This window comes from Gilbertella persicaria (assembly GCF_025201335.1).
Source record: "Gilbertella persicaria strain CBS 190.32 chromosome Unknown B0P05scaffold_56, whole genome shotgun sequence".
Taxonomy (NCBI): Eukaryota; Fungi; Mucoromycota; class Mucoromycetes; order Mucorales; family Choanephoraceae; genus Gilbertella; species Gilbertella persicaria.
The window spans coordinates 42,667-65,414 of record NW_026252017.1 but is presented as its reverse complement, the minus strand read 5'-3'; the positions used below and the strand labels follow the sequence as shown (position 1 = coordinate 65,414).

General features: G+C 36.0%; 12 protein-coding genes across 12 annotated transcripts; 8 read left to right on the top strand and 4 right to left on the bottom strand.

Moving 5' to 3' along the window:
* Positions 1 to 481: 481 nt before the first annotated feature.
* On the top strand, positions 482 to 3,320 carry B0P05DRAFT_478996 (armadillo-type protein; the record flags this gene model as incomplete). The annotated part of the gene is made up of 12 exons (XM_051575045.1): positions 482 to 687; positions 729 to 1,132; positions 1,182 to 1,247; positions 1,294 to 1,462; positions 1,516 to 1,730; positions 1,774 to 1,907; positions 1,956 to 2,022; positions 2,070 to 2,463; positions 2,590 to 2,720; positions 2,797 to 2,936; positions 2,981 to 3,101; positions 3,148 to 3,320. 12 exons carry the CDS (start codon positions 482 to 484, stop codon positions 3,318 to 3,320), a joined length of 2,220 nt encoding a protein of 739 aa, XP_051430554.1.
* A 19-nt stretch (positions 3,321 to 3,339) lies between these two features.
* B0P05DRAFT_559995 (RAI1 like PD-XK nuclease-domain-containing protein) lies at positions 3,340 to 4,926 on the top strand. The gene is made up of 6 exons (XM_051580329.1): positions 3,340 to 3,560; positions 3,614 to 3,760; positions 3,805 to 3,891; positions 3,934 to 4,201; positions 4,243 to 4,493; positions 4,545 to 4,926. Exons 1-6 carry the CDS (start codon positions 3,372 to 3,374, stop codon positions 4,767 to 4,769), a joined length of 1,167 nt encoding a protein of 388 aa, XP_051430553.1. The 5' UTR covers positions 3,340 to 3,371; the 3' UTR covers positions 4,770 to 4,926.
* A 92-nt stretch (positions 4,927 to 5,018) lies between these two features.
* On the top strand, positions 5,019 to 6,590 carry B0P05DRAFT_559992 (uncharacterized protein). Its single transcript, XM_051580328.1, has 4 exons — positions 5,019 to 5,299; positions 5,370 to 5,405; positions 5,458 to 6,021; positions 6,076 to 6,590. The coding sequence occupies exons 1-4, from the start codon at positions 5,087 to 5,089 to the stop codon at positions 6,292 to 6,294; spliced, it is 1,032 nt and encodes a 343-aa protein (XP_051430552.1). The 5' UTR covers positions 5,019 to 5,086; the 3' UTR covers positions 6,295 to 6,590.
* Positions 6,591 to 7,184: 594 nt separating this feature from the next.
* Positions 7,185 to 8,365, top strand: B0P05DRAFT_559985 (ribosomal protein S5 domain 2-type protein). The gene has a single exon (XM_051580327.1). The coding sequence runs from the start codon at positions 7,285 to 7,287 to the stop codon at positions 8,281 to 8,283; it is 999 nt and encodes a 332-aa protein (XP_051430551.1). The 5' UTR covers positions 7,185 to 7,284; the 3' UTR covers positions 8,284 to 8,365.
* Positions 8,366 to 8,459: 94 nt separating this feature from the next.
* On the top strand, positions 8,460 to 8,729 carry B0P05DRAFT_479049 (uncharacterized protein; the record flags this gene model as incomplete). The annotated part of the gene is made up of 1 exon (XM_051575048.1): positions 8,460 to 8,729. The coding sequence occupies one exon, from the start codon at positions 8,460 to 8,462 to the stop codon at positions 8,727 to 8,729; it is 270 nt and encodes an 89-aa protein (XP_051430550.1).
* B0P05DRAFT_575202 (T-complex protein 11-domain-containing protein) lies at positions 8,722 to 10,658 on the bottom strand (the record flags this gene model as incomplete). Its single annotated transcript, XM_051581633.1, has 3 exons — positions 8,722 to 9,350; positions 9,403 to 9,592; positions 9,639 to 10,658. 3 exons carry the CDS (start codon positions 10,656 to 10,658, stop codon positions 8,722 to 8,724), a joined length of 1,839 nt encoding a protein of 612 aa, XP_051430549.1.
* Positions 10,659 to 11,576: 918 nt separating this feature from the next.
* On the bottom strand, positions 11,577 to 12,137 carry B0P05DRAFT_591311 (uncharacterized protein; the record flags this gene model as incomplete). Its single annotated transcript, XM_051582895.1, has 2 exons — positions 11,577 to 11,957; positions 12,006 to 12,137. 2 exons carry the CDS (start codon positions 12,135 to 12,137, stop codon positions 11,577 to 11,579), a joined length of 513 nt encoding a protein of 170 aa, XP_051430548.1.
* Positions 12,138 to 12,820: 683 nt separating this feature from the next.
* Positions 12,821 to 14,260, top strand: B0P05DRAFT_575200 (major facilitator superfamily domain-containing protein; the record flags this gene model as incomplete). Its single annotated transcript, XM_051581632.1, has 1 exon — positions 12,821 to 14,260. The coding sequence occupies one exon, from the start codon at positions 12,821 to 12,823 to the stop codon at positions 14,258 to 14,260; it is 1,440 nt and encodes a 479-aa protein (XP_051430547.1).
* Positions 14,261 to 14,422: 162 nt separating this feature from the next.
* B0P05DRAFT_479050 (uncharacterized protein) lies at positions 14,423 to 16,089 on the top strand (the record flags this gene model as incomplete). Its single annotated transcript, XM_051575049.1, has 2 exons — positions 14,423 to 15,812; positions 15,860 to 16,089. 2 exons carry the CDS (start codon positions 14,423 to 14,425, stop codon positions 16,087 to 16,089), a joined length of 1,620 nt encoding a protein of 539 aa, XP_051430546.1.
* Position 16,090: 1 nt separating this feature from the next.
* Positions 16,091 to 17,773, bottom strand: B0P05DRAFT_479002 (uncharacterized protein; the record flags this gene model as incomplete). The annotated part of the gene is made up of 1 exon (XM_051575047.1): positions 16,091 to 17,773. The coding sequence occupies one exon, from the start codon at positions 17,771 to 17,773 to the stop codon at positions 16,091 to 16,093; it is 1,683 nt and encodes a 560-aa protein (XP_051430545.1).
* Positions 17,774 to 19,892: 2,119 nt separating this feature from the next.
* B0P05DRAFT_517661 (uncharacterized protein) lies at positions 19,893 to 20,936 on the bottom strand (the record flags this gene model as incomplete). Its single annotated transcript, XM_051575715.1, has 3 exons — positions 20,638 to 20,936; positions 20,453 to 20,569; positions 19,893 to 20,392 (listed from the first exon to the last, which is right to left on the bottom strand). Exons 1-3 carry the CDS (start codon positions 20,651 to 20,653, stop codon positions 19,893 to 19,895), a joined length of 633 nt encoding a protein of 210 aa, XP_051430544.1. The 5' UTR covers positions 20,654 to 20,936.
* A 211-nt stretch (positions 20,937 to 21,147) lies between these two features.
* On the top strand, positions 21,148 to 22,716 carry B0P05DRAFT_559973 (uncharacterized protein). The gene is made up of 5 exons (XM_051580326.1): positions 21,148 to 21,457; positions 21,513 to 21,534; positions 21,607 to 21,877; positions 21,920 to 22,147; positions 22,235 to 22,716. The coding sequence occupies exons 1-5, from the start codon at positions 21,327 to 21,329 to the stop codon at positions 22,627 to 22,629; spliced, it is 1,047 nt and encodes a 348-aa protein (XP_051430543.1). The 5' UTR covers positions 21,148 to 21,326; the 3' UTR covers positions 22,630 to 22,716.
* Positions 22,717 to 22,748: the final 32 nt, after the last annotated feature.

Genomic DNA, 22,748 nt, shown 5'->3' with positions numbered 1-22,748 from the left:
GGACATCATTCACATCCTCATTCCTCAACTTGAAAAAGAAAAAGATCATGATGCTCAAGTAAGCAAGGAAGGACCATTGGATAAACACTGATCATGATAGGCTATGCTTATCCTGCTGATCGAGAAATGTTCTCGAAGTCCAAATATCAATGCATGCGTGATATTAAAGTGTTTGTTAGATCAAGTAAGTCTCTAAATCGATGATTGCCTGTGCTCAATGTTTATAGATGGCGTCTGAATCCACCAAAGTCAAATGGCATACTTATAGTTGTATTTATCACATACTTAAGGTACATTCAATGCTGTCTACATACATACTGAATTTTATTAGCATCGACATATCTATCAAGAACCAGACAGTATTCAGCTTTTCAAGTCTTTATTAGATCGACTCATGCTAGACCTATCCAACACACACCATAAAGTCAGAGCCATGAGTATTTCTTTGCTTTGCCTTTTACCCTTTGTGTCTAAGCAGAAAATGAGCCTGACTCAGATGGAAATACAGAAAATCATCAGCAATTATGCAAGGGACAGTGATCCCCGAGTGCGGAAAAGTGCATTAGATGCTTTATTTCAAATGCATATCAGAGGGTGTCCATTAGACTTGACCATTTATAGTCTATCGGTCGCTTCACTCAGAGACGATTATGAAGAAGTGCGTATGGGTGGATTGAATCTGATGGGGTAAGGCGAACACACGGCTTTCGTATGTTAACGTATCCTAGTGTGCTTAGTTCTTTATACCCTGACCATCATATGAAATTAGCTCATGAAGAAGTAGAAGAGACAACACGTCTTATTGACGATGCATTCAACAAAGTATGCGACCTTGTGAATGATTCAGCCATTACCATTCGAACAAAAGCCTGTGTGATGATGGCATCGTATCAGCATGTTGGTTCAGACATGTTGAACCAAACATTCAGTAAACAGATCATGTCTCATTTGAAGCGTAAAGTACCTAAATACAAACTGCAACAAAAGAAATATGCCAATGGAGCTATTCCTGTGGCTGAAGGTGATATTGATGTTGAATCCAATGAATTTCACTTGTTGGATTCAGGTGCTTGTGGTTCATTTATTCACGGTTTGGAAGACGAATATCAAGAAGTGAGAAATGCTTCTATAGGTAAGCATAGACTCAAACACACAAAAGGAAACAGGGACTCATTCAATAGACTCTATTTGTGAATTATGCATGTATAATGAACAACTGACAAAAAGGGCCACCGAATTCCTTGTTGGTAACTATGCTCAGTGCATGGAGGCGAGTTGATTTAGTCTTTATAGATATGTTTAATGACGATATTGACAAGATTCGCTTAAATGCTATTCAGAGTTTAAGAAAGATTGGTACAAGGTCTCCTATCGAATTTGATGAAGAACAACTTGAGATTGCTGTAGGTGCATTAGAAGACAGTGATCCTATTGCTAGACAGGCTACACATGATTTATTTACGTAAGCATACAGACAAAAAAAAACGCGCACAATGTATATTGAGAGATGTGTAGGGTTGTACGTATGACAGTTCAGATATCCTTAACTACTTTATTGGATGCACTTGAAGCCAACATGAAAAGATATCCTATGGACATCTTATCTATTTATCGTTGTTTAGCGGATGTTGGCAAAAAACATGAAGATTATGTTGAAGTACTTGTGCCTAATCTATTGAAACTCGACAAACGATATCTTGCTAGAGAAGCCAATACAGAAGACAATATGTGTAAGTAAACGATTATGGCTGTATGCACTTATTCATGATATAGACACTGCTTATGTGATTTTGATTGTCAATGCTTGTGTTTCGAATGTCAAGATACTAAATCAATTGCCAAAGTATGTATTTAGACATTTTGCTTATTTCAAGAGCAAATATCCAGACTGTGTACCTGATTTAAGAGTAAGTCCAATTCAAGAAGCAATCCAAAGTATTGATTGATAGATTTAGAGACTATACAAAGCAGCTGGTATCAAACTGGAAGGCGATGTGGATTGTTTACCAATGACATTTAGCGGTAAAGAACAATCTGTCGATTAAAATGATGCTTATAGAATTCCATAGCTTCAGCCAACAAGCTTGTTGCATCGGACGCAGAAAGCTACATGGTAGCCACTATTGATATGCTCCAGGTCATTAAATCACAAGTCGAACACAACGAGTTAACCACAGCACTGTTGACCATTGAAGTAGCCACCCGAAATTTCAAATATATTTCTAGTTTAAAGCCTTCCTTGGTAGGTAAATCTGAACTAGCACAACTTTATCTAGGCTGTTATGAAACAGTGATTAAGATAAGACAAAGTCATTCTTCACCTACGTATGCATCGACAGCGCAAATGGTAGCCGCTTTTCTTTTGCGTCACTCTTATACGATACAACATACCTTCTTGGGACTGTCTAAAAAGACATTGCAGGCTGCCATGTATTTTCGTATTTTGGCCAACATGGTTTGGATGTTTGGTACCTTAAAACAAATGCCCATGTAAGCCATATTAAACACAATATTGTTTTTGCTGACATTGATTAGTTCAAAAAATACTTCTTTCAGTATCAAACATATGCTTTTGTCATCCCATGAAAGGGTCAAACTGATTCAGGATGATATGGATGAACAAGACGATACACTGATAGAGTTAAAAGCTAATTTACTGTCAGCCAGTGAAAATCCAACCGCGCTAAGAATGATTAAACTTCATTCGTTTATTCCAGTAAGTGAGTTGTGTATCGTCTATAACGTACTTACATGTATAGTCATTTTTACCATTAGATATATGTCTTGACAATCCAGTGAAGCGAATGACTGCTGAAATTACCCAGCCTTTACCAAATCCCGATAAGCCTTACAAATTCACATCCCAGTTTCCTGTCAAGATACATATTGAAGCCGACATTTTCAATGCATTTGATACAAACTCGCTTGCTGTTGAGGTAATGTCTTGTATTTCAAAGCATGTCATATTTAGCCTATGTAGTTTATCTTGCCAGATCAAACTTCTTTTATTTTTTGGCCGGCTCCAGGGCATTTTAAACAAACAACCCCTTATTGTTTTAAACTTGGTACAGATGTTGAACTAAAATTGTCTCCCTGGACAGGTAAAGAGAGAAGAGCATGTTTTCTTATGTTCACTTTATTCCATAGAACCCGGTGTAGTCATTGTTCGCATCGTTCAATCTTTTGAACCTGATTTACCTGGCCTTGACGAGTACATTATGCAATATCCCAACTATGCTTGCTCCACTCATACTTCAAGATCATCTTCTGTCATTAGTGAACATTTAAAATATCGATTGTGTCCAATGCATGTCAATTAAATTCAATATCCGAATTGCTTTTTCTTTTTTCCTTTTTTTTAACTTTTCGTTATGACTACACGGCCTCGAGAAGACAACTATTCAAGGGATACGAAAAGACAAAGAACAAACCAAAACATATTTCGAATAAAATCAAACGAATTTTATGAAGGAACATTTCCAGTCTATAAACAACCTCAAGAGTTCACTTCCTATAGTATTGATCGCCAAAGACGCGTTTGGTTTGATAATAGAGAAATGGTAAATAGGGCAATACATGGGTTTATGCTGATAAAACAAAAAACAAAAAAAAGAAATATTATTACCCGCCTACAAGTGAGAAAAAAGATTTAAATGGAGGCTATGAAGATAGAATACAGAGAGATGAAAGTATTCCCGAGCATATTGATACATTGTTGGATGCGATTACTCATGCTAAGGAGGATCTGTCGGTCGATATCGTAAGTAAACACGCTTTCTAGTGAAGCTTACAAAAAAAGGAAAGGTTACATGGCGAGGTATTCTGACAAAGATTCTGTGTACACCTTATTCAAGAAAGGAACCTTGGGAATTCCGTGCGACACGATACAAAGTAAGCTCACTCCTTATTCATCATCTATATTAATCGTACAAGGATACGATTTATATAGAAGAACAAGTAACTGAAGAGAAAAAGAGACAAGAAAGTCAGGCTACAGATAGGCAAAAACGCATGAGCTATTGGGGATATCGATTTGAGACATTATGTACAGTGCCTAAGCCACCTCATTTAGTCCTAAAAAGTGACCTTGAGAAAAGAATGACCGAGACTGTGAATACAAATATTCAGTACTGTATTGTGGTCAAGACCAAATTGGGTAATAATTCAATTATGATGGGTGCCGAAGTAGATTGCTGTCGAGGTAACATTTTACAAATAGACACATTGCTCATTTTTTTTTAGATGTCAAACCAGAGGATCCATTAAAGCAACCCAATAATTATATTGAATTAAAGACATCAAGGATAATAGAGACAGATAGACAACAATTTTCGTTTGAAAGATATAAACTATTGAAATTCTGGGCACAGTCTTTTTTAGTAGGTGTGCCTCGTATTATTTGTGGCTTTCGAAATGATGAAGGTCATGTTCTTGATATTCAACAATTCAAGACAATGGAAATACCTCGCTTAGTCAGAGATAAAAACACTTGGGTAACTTATCAGCGTAAAAAAAAAAAAGAAACTAAAAAAAAAAAAAATTAGAACCCATCTGTTTGTTTGAATTTTGCAGACAAAGTATTAAATTGGATCAAGTCAAGTATTACAAAAAGTGATGCAACTGTCACTTATTCAATACAATACAATTATCCATTTGAAGAAATTAAATTAGAGTGCACAGGCCATGCACATGTATTTTTAACACAAAGGTTTTTAGATGGTACAATTCAACACGAAATTGGAGGTCCACGGGCAAACGGACTTTTATGATCTAAATGGCCATGTTTCATGATGCCTAGAAGTAGTGGCTTATAAAGTAAAGACACACATTTCTTTACTTTGTTTAAACACATGGTTTCTTTATTTATCAATAAAAACAACATGGCAACAAAGAAAAAGAAAAACGCGTCGTGTTGATGCAGTAAACATCTAAAAATAACCTTTATGTTAAAAAAAGCAAAAGTTTTCCTATCTCGGTGTTTTCTTTAAAAAAAGTGTAAATTTAGATTTTCTTCTCCTTTTTTTTATCTTTCTTTCTTTTTTATTTATCTATTTTCTTATTTATAGTAGTCAAGATATTTTAAGCTATGGGACGTAAAAAGATCCAAATTCAGCCTATCAAAGATGACCGCAATCGACAAGTGACATTCTTGAAACGAAAGCATGGTCTTATGAAGAAAGCCTATGAACTTAGTGTACTATGTAACTGTGAAGTAGCACTTGTTATTTTTCCTCCAAATAACAAGTTGATTCAATATTCCAGTTCAGATATGGATAAACTTTTGAATGAGTACAAAGAGGTAAATAAATAAATAAATATATATATATATATATATATATATATTAGGTTGTCAACTCATTTTACAATAGAATGATTTGCCTAAAGAGATCAAGACAAATCAAGATGTAAATAAAAAAAAGAGAGAAAGTTTTGATTTTGATGGCTAATGTTCTGTAGTTTATTGAAAGTAATGATGGAAAACATGATGATGATCAATCTTCTCAAGTATATTCAGACAATGATTCAATGGACAAAACAGAAAAGCCTATTGCAATGACACAACCTGTTCAACAATTACTTCCTCAACCATTGATTTATCCTTCACAACAAATGGTCCCGACTCAAATGAGTATGCCATTATCCTATGGAACAAGTTACACAATGTACCAACAGCCACCTGTCGTACATCAACAGCAACAGCAACAACAACAACAACAACAACAACAAATGAACACTTCGCCTTTGTCGACTCATTCAACTTATGATTCACATATGTACCAGCAAAATCAATTTTATTTAACTCAACAACCATTGACCAATGCAATAGTCTATCAACAACAGCAACAACATATGCCTTCTTTGTATCATTCACCTGATAGTTCTCCTGCAACAGTGCAACAAGAATTTTCTCCAAACCAATCGCCAAGATCCGAGCCTGGAACACCTGAAAAAAGAACAAAGCTAAGAGTGACTATCCCTGTTAACAATGAAGGTGGTACAGTCGACAAGAATCAAATTAACGTAAGATTTTTTAATTTTTTTTTTACTCCTTTCTGAATCTCCTTCTTTGTATAGTATCCTTCAACAGGTTTAGCACCACCTTCTGCTTTGCCTTCTCAATTTGTCACTAATTTACCTTCACCTTCAACTTTTTATCCCGAGTTCTATCAACCCAATTTTATTATGAGCCCGATCCAACATGCTAACTCAGCAAACCCTTTTATCATACCGACATCTCCTTCATTGAATGGTGGCGGGACTATGAAATCAAACAATGAAAATCCAGCATGGTAACTCGTATCTTAGCTTGTCTATTTGAAACTAACTCGATCTTGTCTAGTTCACAAAAAAGGTCTATCATTCCTTATGATATCAATCAAGCACAACCAAGCAAAAAAGTCAAGATAGAGTCTTGAGCTTTTACTACTTTTATATATGTATATCTTTCATTCTCTTGTAAATTCTATTCTTATATCATATATGCCCTTTTATACGCTTTATATGTCTTAAGTCTCTTTTTTTTTCTAATATAGCTCATGTATGTAAGATAATAATAATAAAAAAATATTTTCAATTGTCCATAATAGAAAGTGTCGGATATTCAAATAGGGCATGTCAATGTTTAGAATTCTTTCTCCTTGAAGTTTTGAGTAACTCTCTGTCGTGCTTCGTGACGACAAATGCCGCGCTTTTGTTTCCTTAAATAACTTTGCTTCTGCTATTTAAGCTCAGAAATAAAACTTTTAAAAGATCTTCTTTCTGCTGACAGATCTTTGAAGATACCATATTTGACATCTTCATTTGAACATCAAAGTCAATACATTCCATTGAGCAATTTTAAACATTATTGAATTGCATATTGGAAGCACTTTGTAGAGAATTGTTTGACTATTCTTCTTAGTAAACATTCGAATGTATGATCTCTCTCTCTCTCTCTCTCTCTCTCTCTCTCTTTTTTTTACAGGAATCTCAAATATTATTTTGAAACATTGTAAACAAAAAGACCACTAAAAAAAGAGTTTCTCTTTAATGCTTGTTACACGGATTGTTCTTCACTTGAATACGCCAAGAGAGTTACACATGACTAATGCTTAGAGGAACAAAAGAGGGAGAAGCTTTACACTACCAGTTTTAGAGATATAAGTATGTAAAAAAAAAACAGCATTTAGAATAATGCTTGAGCATGCAGTTTGACTGGAAGAAAGTATTATTTTTTTTTTTCAAAAAAAAAAATTCGCAGTAACAAAATGCAGGGCTGGACAAAGTTTAAACAGTCTTCTTGTAATGAACAAGCAAGAAGAATCAGATAATAGAGATCTTCAAAACGAAGAACTCGAGGCTATTGAGGCCATCTATCCTGACACGTTTAAAAAAGATCCTACTTCACCTGATGCTTACATTTATACCCTCAATCTCGATGAAGATGAAGTTGACATGAAATCACCTAGAAAACTTGTGGTTCGCTTCTTTCTACCACCCAGCTATCCAAGTCAGGATATGCCCATATTTGAAGTATCCTCTATTTATTGTGGCACAAAAAAAATTGATAATGACATGCTGGACGCTATTGATACAGGTTTCCAATCACTTTATCAACCAAATCAAGTGGTTTTGTTTGAATGGATGAGTTGGTTACGTGAATATCTTGAAGACAATGTTAAGAAACCAATAGATCATGAAGAAGAAGAAGAAGGCTTGAGTAAATCAATGTCAATACTACATGTTGAAGAACAACAAGAGGAATCTGACTATCATCCTGAAAACGATGACATATCAGACGAAAAAGAAGAAGACAAAACGCATGATCGACCTACAGTACGCTCATTGATGGGAAGCAATGTCTATCATACAGAAAAACCTCCTACTATCTTCTCAAGTGAACCTTTACTGGACCGTAAATCCACTTTTGTAGCCCATGTAGCTCAAGTGCATAGTGTTCATGACGTCAAAGTGGTAGTAGCTCATTTGCTTCAAAACAAGAAAATTGCAAAAGCAACACATAATATTTTAGCCTATCGCATTACAATGCCTGATGGAAAAGTGCTTCAAGACAATGATGACGACGGTGAATCAGCAGCAGGAGGGCGTCTCTCTCACTTGATGCAGATTCTGGAAGTCGAAAATGTTGTAGTTGTCGTAACAAGGTGGTTTGGTGGTATTCATTTAGGACCTGATAGATTTAAAGATATCAACAATGTATCCCGTAATGCTTTAGAGACATTTGGTTTCATAAAAAGTAAAAGCAATACTAAAGGAAACAGTAAAAAGAGCAATAAAAAATAGAGAGTATAAAGTTTTTGATCCAACATGTAATGAGACGAATCTGATTCAAATCCCGTTGAGAGACACTGCCTGAGAAGAAAACGGTCCTTTTTACACTGAAGATGGCAGATCAACCACATCAACCCCATGTTGAAATAGAAGCAACTGGCCTTACAGGAGATATTATCAAGTCTATTATGACACCAGGGTATACTGCTAATGGTGTGATTAACATCATGTTTTATGCATTCTACGCATTGTTTGCTACTCTCTTGTTCATGCTCTTCATTACAAAAGGCAATCCTCATGTGATTACATTCTTGTTACTAGCGATATGTCTCTTTGTGTCTATCAAATGGTATAGCATAGCCTTTTCTATTTCTCTTTTGACACTTTGTATAGGTTTATTGCAGAATTCGAACGCTCAAAAAAACTGGAAACAAAGGCACAATAAACATGTTAAATGACTTTGTGACGAATACTTGGTAGTAAATATGTATACAAAGAACCAAATGTACGTAAATTATAGTCTGCTATTAAAGATAGTTTCTCGCTTAACTTGCCAATTTCTTGCTCTAAACCTATGGTAGCATGTTGCTGTTGTATATCTTGTTCAACAAAAGATCCCTGTGTCATAGCATGCAGTATAATTGAACGAACACGATAGTACATGACTTGATAGACGGGTGATGTGTTTCTTAGATTTTGATTCATCCAATTAGACCAATACCTTGCTTGCTCAATCACATCATTGTGTTTCATGGGTTGATTTTGCTGTTGTTTGACCATGTTGCAAGCATGTAGTGCTAAATGGAAGCAAGAGACACGGCCACTGGTAATGGAAGCATCCTTAAGAAGCTTTGAATAGGTTGATTTGAGTTGATAGAGTTCTGTCTGCTTTGCTTTTTTACCGGCCATAAGACGATAAGGCATCAATAATAAGCCAATAACAATAATATTCTGAAATTCATGGCGCATTTGATGTTTGAGTCTCTTTTCATCATAGGAGAAGGTAATTGGGAAGCTACAGGTAGATAACTGCAAAGCCTTGATTGTGTCATTATCGTCTGTGACTAAATCAATGATGCCTAGGCAAAGCATATAAGTAAATATGAACAGCCCTAACTTGATCAAATTTACCTGAGCGAAAAAAATGAATGAATTTGGCACTAGATCCAAGCCTGTTCCATGAGCATGTCATCCAGTCTGAGACAGAAGATATGTTTATTTCTCCATTATCCAATTGCTTGAGGAATACATTCCATTCTATGCTTGTACCAGTCTCGAGTAAATTAGAACGATAATAATGTAGTGCTTTATTGGCGCAATCCTAAGTGTTTGGGGTTAGAAATCTATTGTTTTATAGCAAAATATACCAATTTGATAGTCTCTAGTGTCAAAAAACACGATTCAAGTGCTTTAGCATATTCATCTCGTTCAACTAATTTTTGAATCTTCTCTGCTTGTTCAGGACACAATGGGCTTAAAATAGAATGCAAAAAGTCAAACTTGAAATGAATATTTAAACAACCTTGCATAAGTTGTTGTTGAACAACATCAGGATCAAAAACAGCGATGATAGAGTTTTCTGTGATATAAGATGGCCAATTCCATACAAAGGATGTAGTTATGTGTGTCGGAAAGGGCGAAATAAGTGATACCAAAATAAGTGACAACTCACTCAACAGATTGCGAACAAGGATAATAAGCTGGTAGTGATTATCGTTGTTCTCATCCACAAAATTCTTACAAGAGCACAATTGAATCAGTTGATCCAGACGGCGCCAATAATGCTGGGATTCTTGTGCTTTTTCAAGTGTCAAGTTGGGTCGAAACGTCAAGTGTGGATCAATCAGCAAGTCGTGTCGAATCTGTAAGCTCTGGAACAAATGTGGAATGGAAAGCTCGGAAAGAGCTTCGGCTGTAATAGGAGGGAAATCGAATTTGTTTTTGCTAATGCCTATATCACCATTTTTGGATCCTTGACTCGAAACTGTTTCTTGACTTGTGGTGCTTGCACTTCTTTTTCTATGCAGTTTGTAATGTTTCTTAGGAGCATATTGGGTTTTCTTCTTCTTTTTGATTTGAAGTAACCAAGCTGTCTTGACAGCATTGATAAATGCCAATCTGTTTTGCGGTGGAGACAAAATACTTACAGAAGAAAATGCTTTTTTTAGACGGCGTTTTATTAAGTGAGTTGTTGTGGCATGGTATGATGCGTGCTTAACATTTTTTTTTGACACAAGTACAATGGTTGGCTTTGGTGACTGTGGGAAATCAAACTCTTCATTATTACTGCTGGGTTGATTTGATGCAAGTTGAGGCATTAAAACTGGATCAGATGAAGACTCTTGGTTGCTACTATTGTGAGTCTGGACAGAATCATTGTTTAGCATAATTTAGATATAATAGAAAAAAAAAGAAACAAAAAATAAAGAAAAAGAAAAAGACAAGACTAAATAAATAAAAATAGAGAGAGGTGATATACAGCATTGTGTCAAAAATTACGCGAAACAAATGTTCAAACCCTGAGCGGAAAAAGTAGAATGCAAATGATTGACATGCCAAAAAAAGAAAAATTCCTTTGGACATTGAGTAAATCTTTTTTGATTTTCTTGTGTTTGTTGTCTTGGGTATGTGTGTTTGATCTGTAATTAAAAATGGTCTATGACGTACAAACTTGCTATGGCTGCCATTAATGCAGTAAGGACTAGTCCATACCATTGATGTACACGATGATGTACATTATTTTCTTTTCAGTCTTGATCGAGAACAATAGTGATGCTATACTCGCATTCAAAGACTGGTTATAAATTTCTAGACATGTTACAGAAAAAGAGAAAATTAGCCGAAGACAAACATCTAATTGTTGAATCCACCGAGTTGGGTCTGTAAAAAAGTGACGCTATTTTACCGCGATTTGCTGTTAAAGAGACTATCATAAAACAGTGTACATTTAAACAATAACTTTATTTTAGATCGAGGTTATGGCCGAATTTTATTGATTTTTGAGCCATTACTGGTAGGAGATTATTTGTTTGATATTCCTATATAAACTTGTCTGTACTTTTTTGTGACAACTTTATTCTCATTTTCTTACATTCTAAGTTTGTAAAAACACACACACACACACACACACACACACACACACTTCCGAAACTAGGATTCTTATAATTGTATACAGAATAATTAACGACAAAACTTAACATTGATGTATGATTTTATTGCAAGATCAGACATACATTGTATTTTAAGAACATTCAAGTTTTTATAATAGATAACAACAAATAAATAAATCGAGGAATAAGAATGAATCAAAGTGCCAAATAACCGACACTAGCGAGTAAAACAGCAACACCAACACTGCTAAAGTGCGACACGCTCATAGATGCGCCGGAAGTAGCATTGGAATTAGAGACAGACGATGATGACGACGATGAGGATGTAGAAGAGGTATTGGTAGAAGCAATGACACATGTATCGTTCTTGTGTTCAGTATACCAAGCACAAGCACCAGCAAATTCGGTATTGAAAAGAGTAGGATCATCAGGGCAATTCACCATACATATGCCAGCTTTAGTCATAAAAGCAAGGTATTCAGAAGTACCTTTATTGCACATGATAGAGAGGGATTGAATAAACAATGGCGAATCGGGATCCATTGTCCAGCCAGAAACATAAGCGCTTCCCGCTTGCTATGAACAAATAAATGTCTATTGTTTAATAGAATGAGGTTTACTTACGACATTGCAATTGGTAAAACATGTACCCGAGCTTGTTACGTTGTAAGAAGGATTACAGCCATTAACAGAGGCAGAAACTGTTGTAACAGCAGCAGCGACAGTAGCAAGGGTCAAGACGATGGTAGAATGCATTTAAAATATAGCAAAGAGAAAGAAAGAAAGAAGATTAGGATTGAATACGATTTTATTTCCTTCCCCTGTTTTTTCTTTTCTACGTTACGGACTCTATTTAAGATTTCTTTTTCAGAAAACAGGAACTGATCTGATAACACGCGACGAAAAAATTGACCGCGCCTTCTTGTTCACAAGCATAAATTAGTCTCTATAAAAAACAACCCGGTCTATAATTGATCCAATATTATATATTTGCAAAAAAACTTTGTATTACAATGGATTTATCAGATTTTCTCAAGGAAACACAAGAATTTTTTGACAATATTTTTGTATGGCAATTGCAGAAAATTTCATCAACAAACGCCGTAAACGTGTATAGTTTATAGTAGTTAAAGCATTCGAGAGTATGATATTGTTTAGTATCATTAAGGAATGTCTTTTATGCTTTTGACTCGAAACAATAGCGTTGTACAAAAGGAGCTTAAAATCTAACTCTCATGTGCAAATTACAGAAACAGAAATTTTTTTTGATCTTTCTGTGTCTTCCATCTGATAAGAAGCCTTCGTTTAATTCTCTTTTGTGGGGAGCGTTAAAAATGATCAGGAAAATGGAATGCTCAAAGCTACCTTTTTTTTTTCTTGGCAAAATATTCTTATATCCCGTTTGATCTTAAAATTCAATCATCTTCCTTTTCTCGAAAATGAATCAAATGTCAGGATACTCAATTAAAGAAAAAACTGAAGTGATTTCATCACATCTGAACGTGGATGACTTCTCAATTTCTTCTTTACAGCAGATTAACGAAAAGCCTTCTCGAAAGTTTTTATGGATAATCCCATTGAATGCCAGTTGCCACCCTCTCCAATTCTTTGCTTTTATCGTCTCGGTGTTTGTCTCGCTCAGTTTGATTGTGTATATCTCGGGTACACAAAGCCAAATATTAACAGGTGTACTTTCCATTACAACGAATACAGGTGATATCACAGGATCGCTTACTCTCTATGGTGAAATTGTTGCTTTAGTGGCAGTCATTGTCTGGTCTATGCTTTCTGATATCATTGAACGTCGTGGTGTCATGAGCTTGTCAATTCTCCTCATGGGCATGGTTATTGTTTGTTATCCTCATGTCAACTGTCTCTATCCTAGCATGTTAATTCTCAAGTTAATTTTTGCTATTGGTTCAGCTGGTTCAACCGCCATGATGGTAGCGCTTGTCATGGAGGTATCCCACGGCAAGGGCGGTCTTGTGTCTGGTTGCATTGGCCTTGCCTCAGGTCTTGGTGCTATCTTGGCTGCTTTGGTCTTTTTTATGGTTCCAGCTTCACTTAGTGTTAAATACCCTGGACCCAATCACGGCATTATCTACTCGCATAGTGCTATCGGAGGCACTGCAATGATTACTGCCATCATTCTATATTTCTGTCTTCCCAAAGATGCGTACAAACGTCCTTCTGTCAATCATTTTAAGGCCTGGTTTGAAAAATTGTATTATGGTGTAAAGGCCGGTAAAGAAACTCGTATCGCTCTTGGTTATGTCTCAAGTTTCTTTGCCCGTGCTGATGAAGTAATAATTTCAAATTTTATCTCTCTCTGGATCACACAGTACTATGTTGATAATGGCAGATGCAAAGCTGGCGAAACATGTCTCTATTCACTTGCTTCTTCATCTTCTTTGACTGGTTATGCTCAATTAGTCGCTCTCTGTTCCACAGGATTCTTTGGCCCTGCCAGTGAATATATGCCCAAAGAACTAGCTGTCTTCATTGCTGGTGTGGTCGGTGCCTGTGGCTGCTTACCATTCTCATTTTCTCCTGATCCAACCACGAAATTGGCTCTTGGCTTTGTTATTTTATTGTCTTGTGGCCAATATGGTATGATTATTTCTGGTATGGCCATGTGTGCTGGTGATTATGTAGACCAAAAACACAATGCGGCCATTTCTGCTACCTACTCGTTCATTGGTGCTATCGGTATCATTGTTCTCTCCAAAGTAGGTGGCGTTTTGTTCGATGTGTGGATGAAAGGTACTCCATTCTTACTTTTAGGTATTGGCCATTGTCTTATAGCCATCATGTCTGTTCTTGTCTATGCTCATCGTCTGTATATTGCTTGGAGAGAGAGAAAAAATCTGGTAGTATGAACTACTACAGATGCTAATTTATTTATTATTTATTGTTTATTATACATACAATAAACATGATATGACTCATTATTGACTTTTGCTATAAAACACTTGTATGCAAGCAACAATGATTCAGACATCCCTCTTTTTCTTGTAGACTTGTTCTCATAACCAAATTCAATGCTCAGTGTGTATGAAGAGTATGCTACAGTCTGGCTTCAAATGAGTACAGTCGTACTATTGACCATAATTACAAATCTGTTTTATATGATGAACCAGATTTCCATCAGTATGGAAGGCCCCAAGCTAAAGATAGCCAATGCGTGTGACATGATGAGTACAACATCTGCGCAGGTATACAATATACCACATGTTTTATTGCAATCTACTATTCAAAACATTTACACAACAAAAGAGAATACACGCCGGACCTTTATTATGGCTGTCAATGTGGTCGAGAATTGTATTGTTTGGGTTATCGGGTCATACAGGTCCATGTACCGATGTCTTCTGGGTGTAACACTGCATGCAGTATTCGAACTGATCAAACAAATTGTCGGACCTGTTGACAAGATTACAGCAGGCATTACTTCATTTCTTCATCTGGATGATATGACTTCCAATAGTATTCAATGGACTCAGACTTTGAATGATACACAAGCCAAAATCGATGCCTTCTTTGAAAATGATGATACCCTGATACGCCAAATCATCGATAAACCATTTGGTTTATTGCAAACTCAGATAAACACCACTTTTAGTGCCTGGAATCCACCCAATTTCCGTCTCAACTCAGTCTCAAAGAACGTATCCACCTTGGATTTATTACAGCAGCCCTGTTCTACCAATAGCTTAGGTGAGTCGTTGGAGAATATCGAATACCAGTTGACCCGGTATGTTTATATTTTGATTGGTGTGCTTTTTGGACTCTTGCTTGTTTGTGTCCTGGTTCATTTGTCGGCTATTCGTTTCCAGCAGCAGCAAGTTGCACAAGCGCGTACAACTTTCCTTCATCTTATTCGAGAACGTCACCAAAAAGACCACAACAAATTACTTGAAGAATATACTTGGTATGCGACTACTCCTTTTGCTTATTTGATACCATGGAAAAAGTTTAAAAGGCCCCTGAATCGATTGTTGATGTTTATGAATCATCCTGTTTCTGTTTATTGTCTTTTGGTGGGACTTTGTGGGCTGATCATGACTTGGCTCTTGGCATGGTTACTCACAAGTAAAAGCCAGCAGGCTTATTTAGAGTTTCAAGACCAAGTACAACAATGGACACTCAATACGACATCACGATGGTCTACTGAAACACAGCAACAGATTGACAGCATGAATACCTGGATTAACCAAACAGAACACAATCTAAACAACGATGCTTTTGGAGTTATAAGATACTCGGCCATTGCCTTAAATGGCACATTAAGCAACGTGGTAAATCAAATTCAAGGTATTATTCATACTGTGTTAGGTGGTACAATTCTTGAAGCCTCTGCGCAACAACTAGCCCACTGTTTATTAATAAACAAGATTGAACATGTAGAACAGGGACTGACATGGATTGTAAGTTAGTTGAATTATTGGCTGTAGAGGCTAACCTCTTTGGAAAGATAGAAAACACCTATATTCACTTGACAAGAGTTGATTTTTCAGGCACATCTTCTCTTAGCGACAAGTTACTCGAGAGCTCAAATAATTACTTTACGCTTGGAGAGACTCATTCATTTGGGATGGTCGACCAACTTCATAACTTGACAAGGTTTTATTACATGTTGATCATTCTGTGGTGTATTCATTTATCTATTGGCTTATGCTTTCAAATCAAGTACTACTTTTTTCAATAAATTACTTTAACTTTTGTTCTCTTAAAAAAATCCATTCTAATTCTAATGTTTCCCTCCATAATCGACTGTGCTTTCCAAATGCAACAGCCACTGTTTCTTTTGAAGACATGATCCATCTTCGAACGCCTCTTTCATAGACTTGTTCTAGACGCATATTGTCATTAATCAGCTCTGATTGAATGATTGAATTCCAGCATGCCTTTGCAAGCATTAAGAAATGTTGTGCCAGCATGGGATGGTAGGGAGGATAGATCAAACAGTATTGAATCAGGATATACATGCCTAACTTGACTGCATTTCTCCAATGTCCTTCAGCCATCTCATCATAAAATAAGCGAGTACAGATCGAGAGTGTTGTCAAGCGATAAGGAATGATAGTTGCACTGTTTGTTGGATGAGAAAGCATCTTTTCTATGGCTGTCTTCAGAATTTCGTTATAAGTAGATGGCACCAAGGGTCTTGCTTGTGTTGGTAATGGATCATCAAAGTCTGTTAGACATGTCTTTTGTGTGAGTTCAGATTTTTGTTGATGCAATTCAGGTTGATTCCAAGTCAGTAAATATGGCGCAAAAAATTGAATAAAGTAATGCGTATAATGTTCAATGTTTAAGGGCTTTGTAATATCAGGACAACCGTCGCTCTTTCTGTCATATATTTTGCACATCTGTAACAAATCCCATTCTTCAATTTGCTTCAGTACTCGGCCACGCTTGTCTAAACTCCCTTTGCCATTTTGTGATTCGATCAATTCTTGTGCTCTATCCCAATCTGACTCTTCTTCTCCAAGTAGTGTATCAATCAAACTTAACCAAGGTCGTTCACCACTCACACAACGCTCACATTGACAGTTGAAAAAGTACTTCTCACGCAATGCTTTTTGTCGGTAAGATCGAGAATGAGCTGCATCTACATAAGCAATTGTGATCTCGATATTTGGCTCAATATCTTCGATCGCATGAATAGAGGCAAGCGCGCCGTCAAACATAACCACAGCATTCGGGCGACACGAGTGGTTGAATAAAGAAGCAATAGGATAAGTGCCCTCACCAATAGCAAACATATCCGCATCGTCAATAGCAAAGTTGTTTGACTTGAATATGTTGAGATAGTGTACAAGTTCTTTTTGTGTCAGTCCAGTTTGTTGAATAAATATCTTCTTTAATGCCTCTGTAGCTAATGCATTGTGCTTTTCGATAGCATAGCGTCGTTGAATTGAATCATGACCTGTCAAACTGAAAAATGCCTCCATCGTCACATCCACACTTTCTTCCATACCACCATCAGACTTTTGACCTTTAACACGCTTCTTGTATCTTGCAACATTCAAAGCAACACGTTCTAGCATTTCTAGATCCATATCATCTTCTGCATCCATAGTAGTTGTCGACTGTGATTTGCATACATATTGATGATAGCATAACCAAGCATTTTTAAAGCAAGCTATATCGCAGAAATAGGCTTTTTTACATTGAGAACATCGTTGGAGAGAGGTAGAAGATTGTTTTCGGAAACAATAGTTGCAATATTCGTTTCGAGTTTGAGGCATGGATACGGTACCTAATGGTTGTGAGCTAATGATGATTGTACCCTTTTTGATAGGTGTCTTTGCTTGAATGTAACGCCCTCTTATCATGTCCTTAGAATCATACAGGGCAATATGATGACATGAAAGATATTCTTCCATTTTTATAAATAATATATGTACACAAAGAAGAGAGAAAAAAGCGAATAGAGTCTTGACCAATAAAGTGAATATATGTATGGGCGTGTACAACTTTCCCAGCATCCCCCGCCTAAGCGATTGTATACCAGATTTTATTTCTCAGGCACATAATATGGAATCCTTATTGGTCCTTTCTTAGTCTCTATTTATGAAGTATAGTTGTTTAGCTGCATTACTAATAGAGAGATATGGTTCATGTTATTCTTCTACTAGCATACTTCTTCCAAGCACATATTATCCGCCCTTCAAGTTTCAGAAGTTAAATCTTCGGTTCCCTTTTTGTTTTTTCTCGAAGAACAAGATAAAGCACTGAAAGACTTCAGAGATTTAAGTTACGACCCAGAAAGGGAATGACTGGTCGAAAATTGAGTATAACATGATATAGTATAAGAGATCAAGTAAGGGGCTCATCGTTTTTTTAAAAAAAGACTAGAGCTATAATTCTGTAAGGTAGAGGATTCTTAACACATTTATAGAGAGCTTTTCTAAGAAAAGCTGTGTTAAGCAACTCTGTATCTGTAGAAGAGCAAAGCTCTATTAGTGCTAAAACTGACTATTATAACTCTGACCCACTCTAGGTTTTCTTTATTGCAGTAGTGATATAAACGATATGACGAATGAGATACTGACCGAACTGCTTCGCTTAAACAAGAGTAATCAATAAAAAAGCGATGTCTATAAGGTTCTAAACATATTGAAATGCATGTAAGTCAAAAGACCTACTCTATATTGACATATTTATCATTTAATAGGATCGAAAACATCAAAAACACTTCTGAAGCAGCCAGCAAAATGACCTCATACCACGATTGAGCGAAAGTCCTAGATTACCTTTTTAGTAGAGCATGACTAAAACACTTGAAGCAATTAGAAGTTTGGTGATTACAATATCCATCAATTAAATTTATCAAAATCTCAGTGGTGAATCAGACCGCTAGTCTGTCAAGAAAGAAACAACTTCAACCCATTCTTTGTACCCTGATTCCGTCAATAATGTGATCACTTTATTGATGTGCAGTATTAAAGAAATTGATGCAATCATAACGGCAGAAGTAAAGAAGAACAATGTCGAATCGTCCAATAACGAATGAAAAAATTAAGAATAACTTCAACGACAAGTTCCCTGAATTGAGAAACTTCTACGTATAGACAATGTACTCATTCGTGCCTCAGAGGATATTGCGAGACTTATTGAGGTCAGAGGTTATACAGTTGCCGCCATATTCTCTTGATCTTGATCATATTGGAAACTTCTGGTCAGTGGCCAAAAATTCAGTCAAGTAAAGTACGTTTCAAGAAAATAAAGATTTGAAAACTAGAACTAGCGAGGCTAGTGAAAGCTTTAATAGAAGGACTTAGCATTCTGTGAATTACTTTCAAAAATGATTTGATTAGCCATCAATAACTTTAACTTTCAATAAATTACGAATATCGGCCAATAAAAACCGAATTTAGGAAAAGCATACTTCAGACGGAGACCAAAACAAATTTAGGTCTGACAAAAACGAATTTTGGGGATGGAGCCGCTGTCCCTAACAAAAAAATAAAAGTCACTTTCCAAGAAATTAATGGCACTAAGCCGAAAATGATTGTCTCTTTATGTCTAAAAGTTGCTTGTAATTAAATGCAAAATGCTCATATTCTAAAGCAGATTTTGAAAAAGGAAAGATGTGCTGAGGATTCATTAATATATATTTTGATATTAATAAACACCTATCTATCACATTCTCATAACAAATTTTCTAGCATGTTCTTGCTCACTTTAGACTAATCATTTTGAGCGAAAGAAACGGTGACGGCGACGATAGTAAGGAAACGGTGACAGTGACATATACGGCGACGTATAAACTTTTTGGTCATTTCCCTCCTCTTCTTCTCATTGTAGTATGTCCACTCAAAATTGTAAATAAACAAATTAATGTCTTCGATTGTATAAAAAACTTGACTAACTAAGAAGCTCATTCAATTAGTGAAAGATAAAGAAGATCTCATCCTGCCTTTGAAGTGGAAGCCTGGTGAAGATCGCATAAGTAAATTATTACTGGGTGATCCAAAAATCATAAATCTGGTTGTTCACTCTTTAGTTGGTAATGTATTTTATTACTTGTATAAAGATATGGTATGTATTTAACACAAATTGTCTATAGATGCAAGTATTCCTGCCAATAGCTATATTCCAGCCCAAGCTGAATGGACTGATACCCAAGGTGTATATACCTTGTATGCTTCGCGAGAAAAGAATGATGACAGATTTGCTCCAGTACTTGTTGCTGTTGCAGCTTGCTTCGAGTAGAAGTCCATTTCTACTGATGGTAAATTCTCTTTGGAAGTCGGCACTTGAGAGAGATTTGGTTACAATTACAAGAATAATTGGCAGTACTTTGTAGCGTTTATAAGTATGAGATGCATATGTTATAAGCCTTAGCATAAAATCTTGATCAACCTGATATTGAAGTTCAATTAATATTGGTGGCAGTGATTCTGTTGTCTTAATTGGCGACGCATAAACTACATCCAACCTGCTACCATCAGTCCATTCAGCTTGGGCTGGAATATAGCTATTGGCAGGAATACTTGCATCTATAGACAATTTGTGTTAAATACATACCATATCTTTATACAAGTAATAAAATACATTACCAACTAAAGAGTGAACAACCAGATTTATGATTTTTGGATCACCCAGTAATAATTTACTTATGCGATCTTCACCAGGCTTCCACTTCAAAGGCAGGATGAGATCTTCTTTATCTTTCACTAATTGAATGAGCTTCTTAGTTAGTCAAGTTTTTTATACAATCGAAGACATTAATTTGTTTATTTACAATTTTGAGTGGACATACTACAATGAGAAGAAGAGGAGGGAAATGACCAAAAAGTTTATACGTCGCCGTATATGTCACTGTCACCGTTTCCTTACTATCGTCGCCGTCACCGTTTCTTTCGCTCAAAATGATTAGTCTAAAGTGAGCAAGAACATGCTAGAAAATTTGTTATGAGAATGTGATAGATAGGTGTTTATTAATATCAAAATATATATTAATGAATCCTCAGCACATCTTTCCTTTTTCAAAATCTGCTTTAGAATATGAGCATTTTGCATTTAATTACAAGCAACTTTTAGACATAAAGAGACAATCATTTTCGGCTTAGTGCCATTAATTTCTTGGAAAGTGACTTTTATTTTTTTGTTAGGGACATTTAATTTTCTCAAAGTGACAAAATTTACCGTTCTCACTGTACATTATTTTTATCACTAAGGATTCTTTCCCTTTTTCTTTCTTTTCTCTTATTCGCCTTCTTCCCCCCCCTTTTTTTTTCTTTCTTTTTTTCTTTCTTTCTTTCTTTCTTTCTTTATTTTCATAGATGATTTTTCTTTTATACTTTCTATTATTCAACATCGCTACTGCCATATTACATAACAATAACTTTAACAATGAAAATATAATTGCTTTAAATAAAAGACAAGGTAGATATACAATGAAACTATAATTAAATATGTCAATAATTCTTTATGACCGAAATATTTTTAGCCATAGCGTCTAGAGCGTGTGGTGGTCAGAATAACACAGTAGCTATTTGTTCTCCTAGTTCGGATTCTATATGGACAAATGATACAGACCAAGAAATTACATGGAAATATAAGTATGTGTATACATATATATCTAGCTTCTCTTTTACTAACATAAAAAACAAACAGTAATCCAGTTTTTACTGAATACGTACGTACGTCTTTATAGTAACACACAGAAATTCGAATTCAACAAAAATCAAAACTTTCTATTTAAAAATAGGATACACTCGATTTGTATTTACTATATCAGCCAAATGACAGTGCTTGGGAAGCTGTCTTGGAATGGACAGGCTTAGACAAAACAAAAGGTGTCATGATAACACACGTCAACGATAGTTGGTACCCAGCACCCATAGCCAACAATGCGCCAAATGTAACATGGACTATGTATTTATATCTTGTTGGCTCAGGCTATGATTATCAGTCTGATCTGGCATTGATTTCATCAAGGCACAACTTCTTTCCAGTACCCCAGTCATTTACTCTCATTCGTAAGTGTAATCTGTGATGCCTAGAATACTCACATCTATTAGAAACATCCATTAACACAACCAGTACCAACACAACCGCCACTCCTTCCAACACCACGACTACAAATCCCACAAGCGAAGCATCAACAACACCTTCTGTTAAAAAAAGTAGCAGCAAGTTAGCTGGATGGGCTATTGCAGTGATTTGTATTGCAGCACTTTTTTTTATTGCAGCAGTAGCAGCTCTTATCTGGGCTTACAGACGGTATAAACAAAGAAAGAATCGCAAAAGTATGATTGCAGTTGACTTGGTGAATGGGAGAGGAGACGAAGAGAAAATACCTGTATTGACGCCTACTAAAAACGAATCTAATGTAGCTCCCCTTTCTAACAATACTGCTGCTGCTCTTGGTGCTGCTAGTGCTGGTTTTCTAGCTGCCAATGGATCCATGCATTCATCAACTCAGCATTTGGTCTCGTCTCGATCACCCCGCCAACAAGACGAAGTATCTTCATTTGCTACCACATCTGAAAAGCCTCCTCTTGGACTTCATAGCGAAGCTCATCACTCAAGTAGTATTCTCTCTTCTACAGATGCACTCATGATTGCAGACACTTTTAGACAGTTTATGAGAAAGCCAGAATGGAATGAAGAAATGGAATTAAATGCACAACGACAACAGATCGAAGAAAAAGGAGAATCAGGAGAAGAAGAACGTAAAGGATCAGGAGATGCTTCTGTTGAAAAAGGAAGGAATACACGTATTCAATAATAAACTGATCATTTAGAAATTCAATGTTTGATAAAGACGTCATGTAAAAAAGAATTTGTTTGTTTTGAATAGAGTTGTACAGGAAAGAAAGGTTGAATGTTAATAAATACTCAAAAAAT

What these genes read in the sequence shown, in the direction of transcription:
- B0P05DRAFT_559995 (XM_051580329.1), top strand. Translation starts at nt 3,372, where the DNA reads ATGACTACACGGCCTCGAGAAGACAACTATTCAAGGGATACGAAAAGA. An exon ending in TCCGTGCGACACGATACAAA is followed by an intron (nt 3,892 to 3,933) that starts GTAAGCTCACTC and finishes TAATCGTACAAG; the next exon opens with GATACGATTTATATAGAAGA. An exon ending in CGAAGTAGATTGCTGTCGAG is followed by an intron (nt 4,202 to 4,242) that starts GTAACATTTTAC and finishes ATTTTTTTTTAG; the next exon opens with ATGTCAAACCAGAGGATCCA.
- B0P05DRAFT_559992 (XM_051580328.1), top strand. Translation starts at nt 5,087, where the DNA reads ATGGGACGTAAAAAGATCCAAATTCAGCCTATCAAAGATGACCGCAAT. An exon ending in TTTTGAATGAGTACAAAGAG is followed by an intron (nt 5,300 to 5,369) that starts GTAAATAAATAA and finishes ATTTTACAATAG; the next exon opens with AATGATTTGCCTAAAGAGAT. An exon ending in AGATCAAGACAAATCAAGAT is followed by an intron (nt 5,406 to 5,457) that starts GTAAATAAAAAA and finishes AATGTTCTGTAG; the next exon opens with TTTATTGAAAGTAATGATGG.
- B0P05DRAFT_559985 (XM_051580327.1), top strand. Translation starts at nt 7,285, where the DNA reads ATGAACAAGCAAGAAGAATCAGATAATAGAGATCTTCAAAACGAAGAA.
- B0P05DRAFT_559973 (XM_051580326.1), top strand. Translation starts at nt 21,327, where the DNA reads ATGACCGAAATATTTTTAGCCATAGCGTCTAGAGCGTGTGGTGGTCAG. An exon ending in CCAGTCATTTACTCTCATTC is followed by an intron (nt 21,878 to 21,919) that starts GTAAGTGTAATC and finishes CACATCTATTAG; the next exon opens with AAACATCCATTAACACAACC. An exon ending in ACAAAGAAAGAATCGCAAAA is followed by an intron (nt 22,148 to 22,234) that starts GTATGATTGCAG and finishes AATCTAATGTAG; the next exon opens with CTCCCCTTTCTAACAATACT.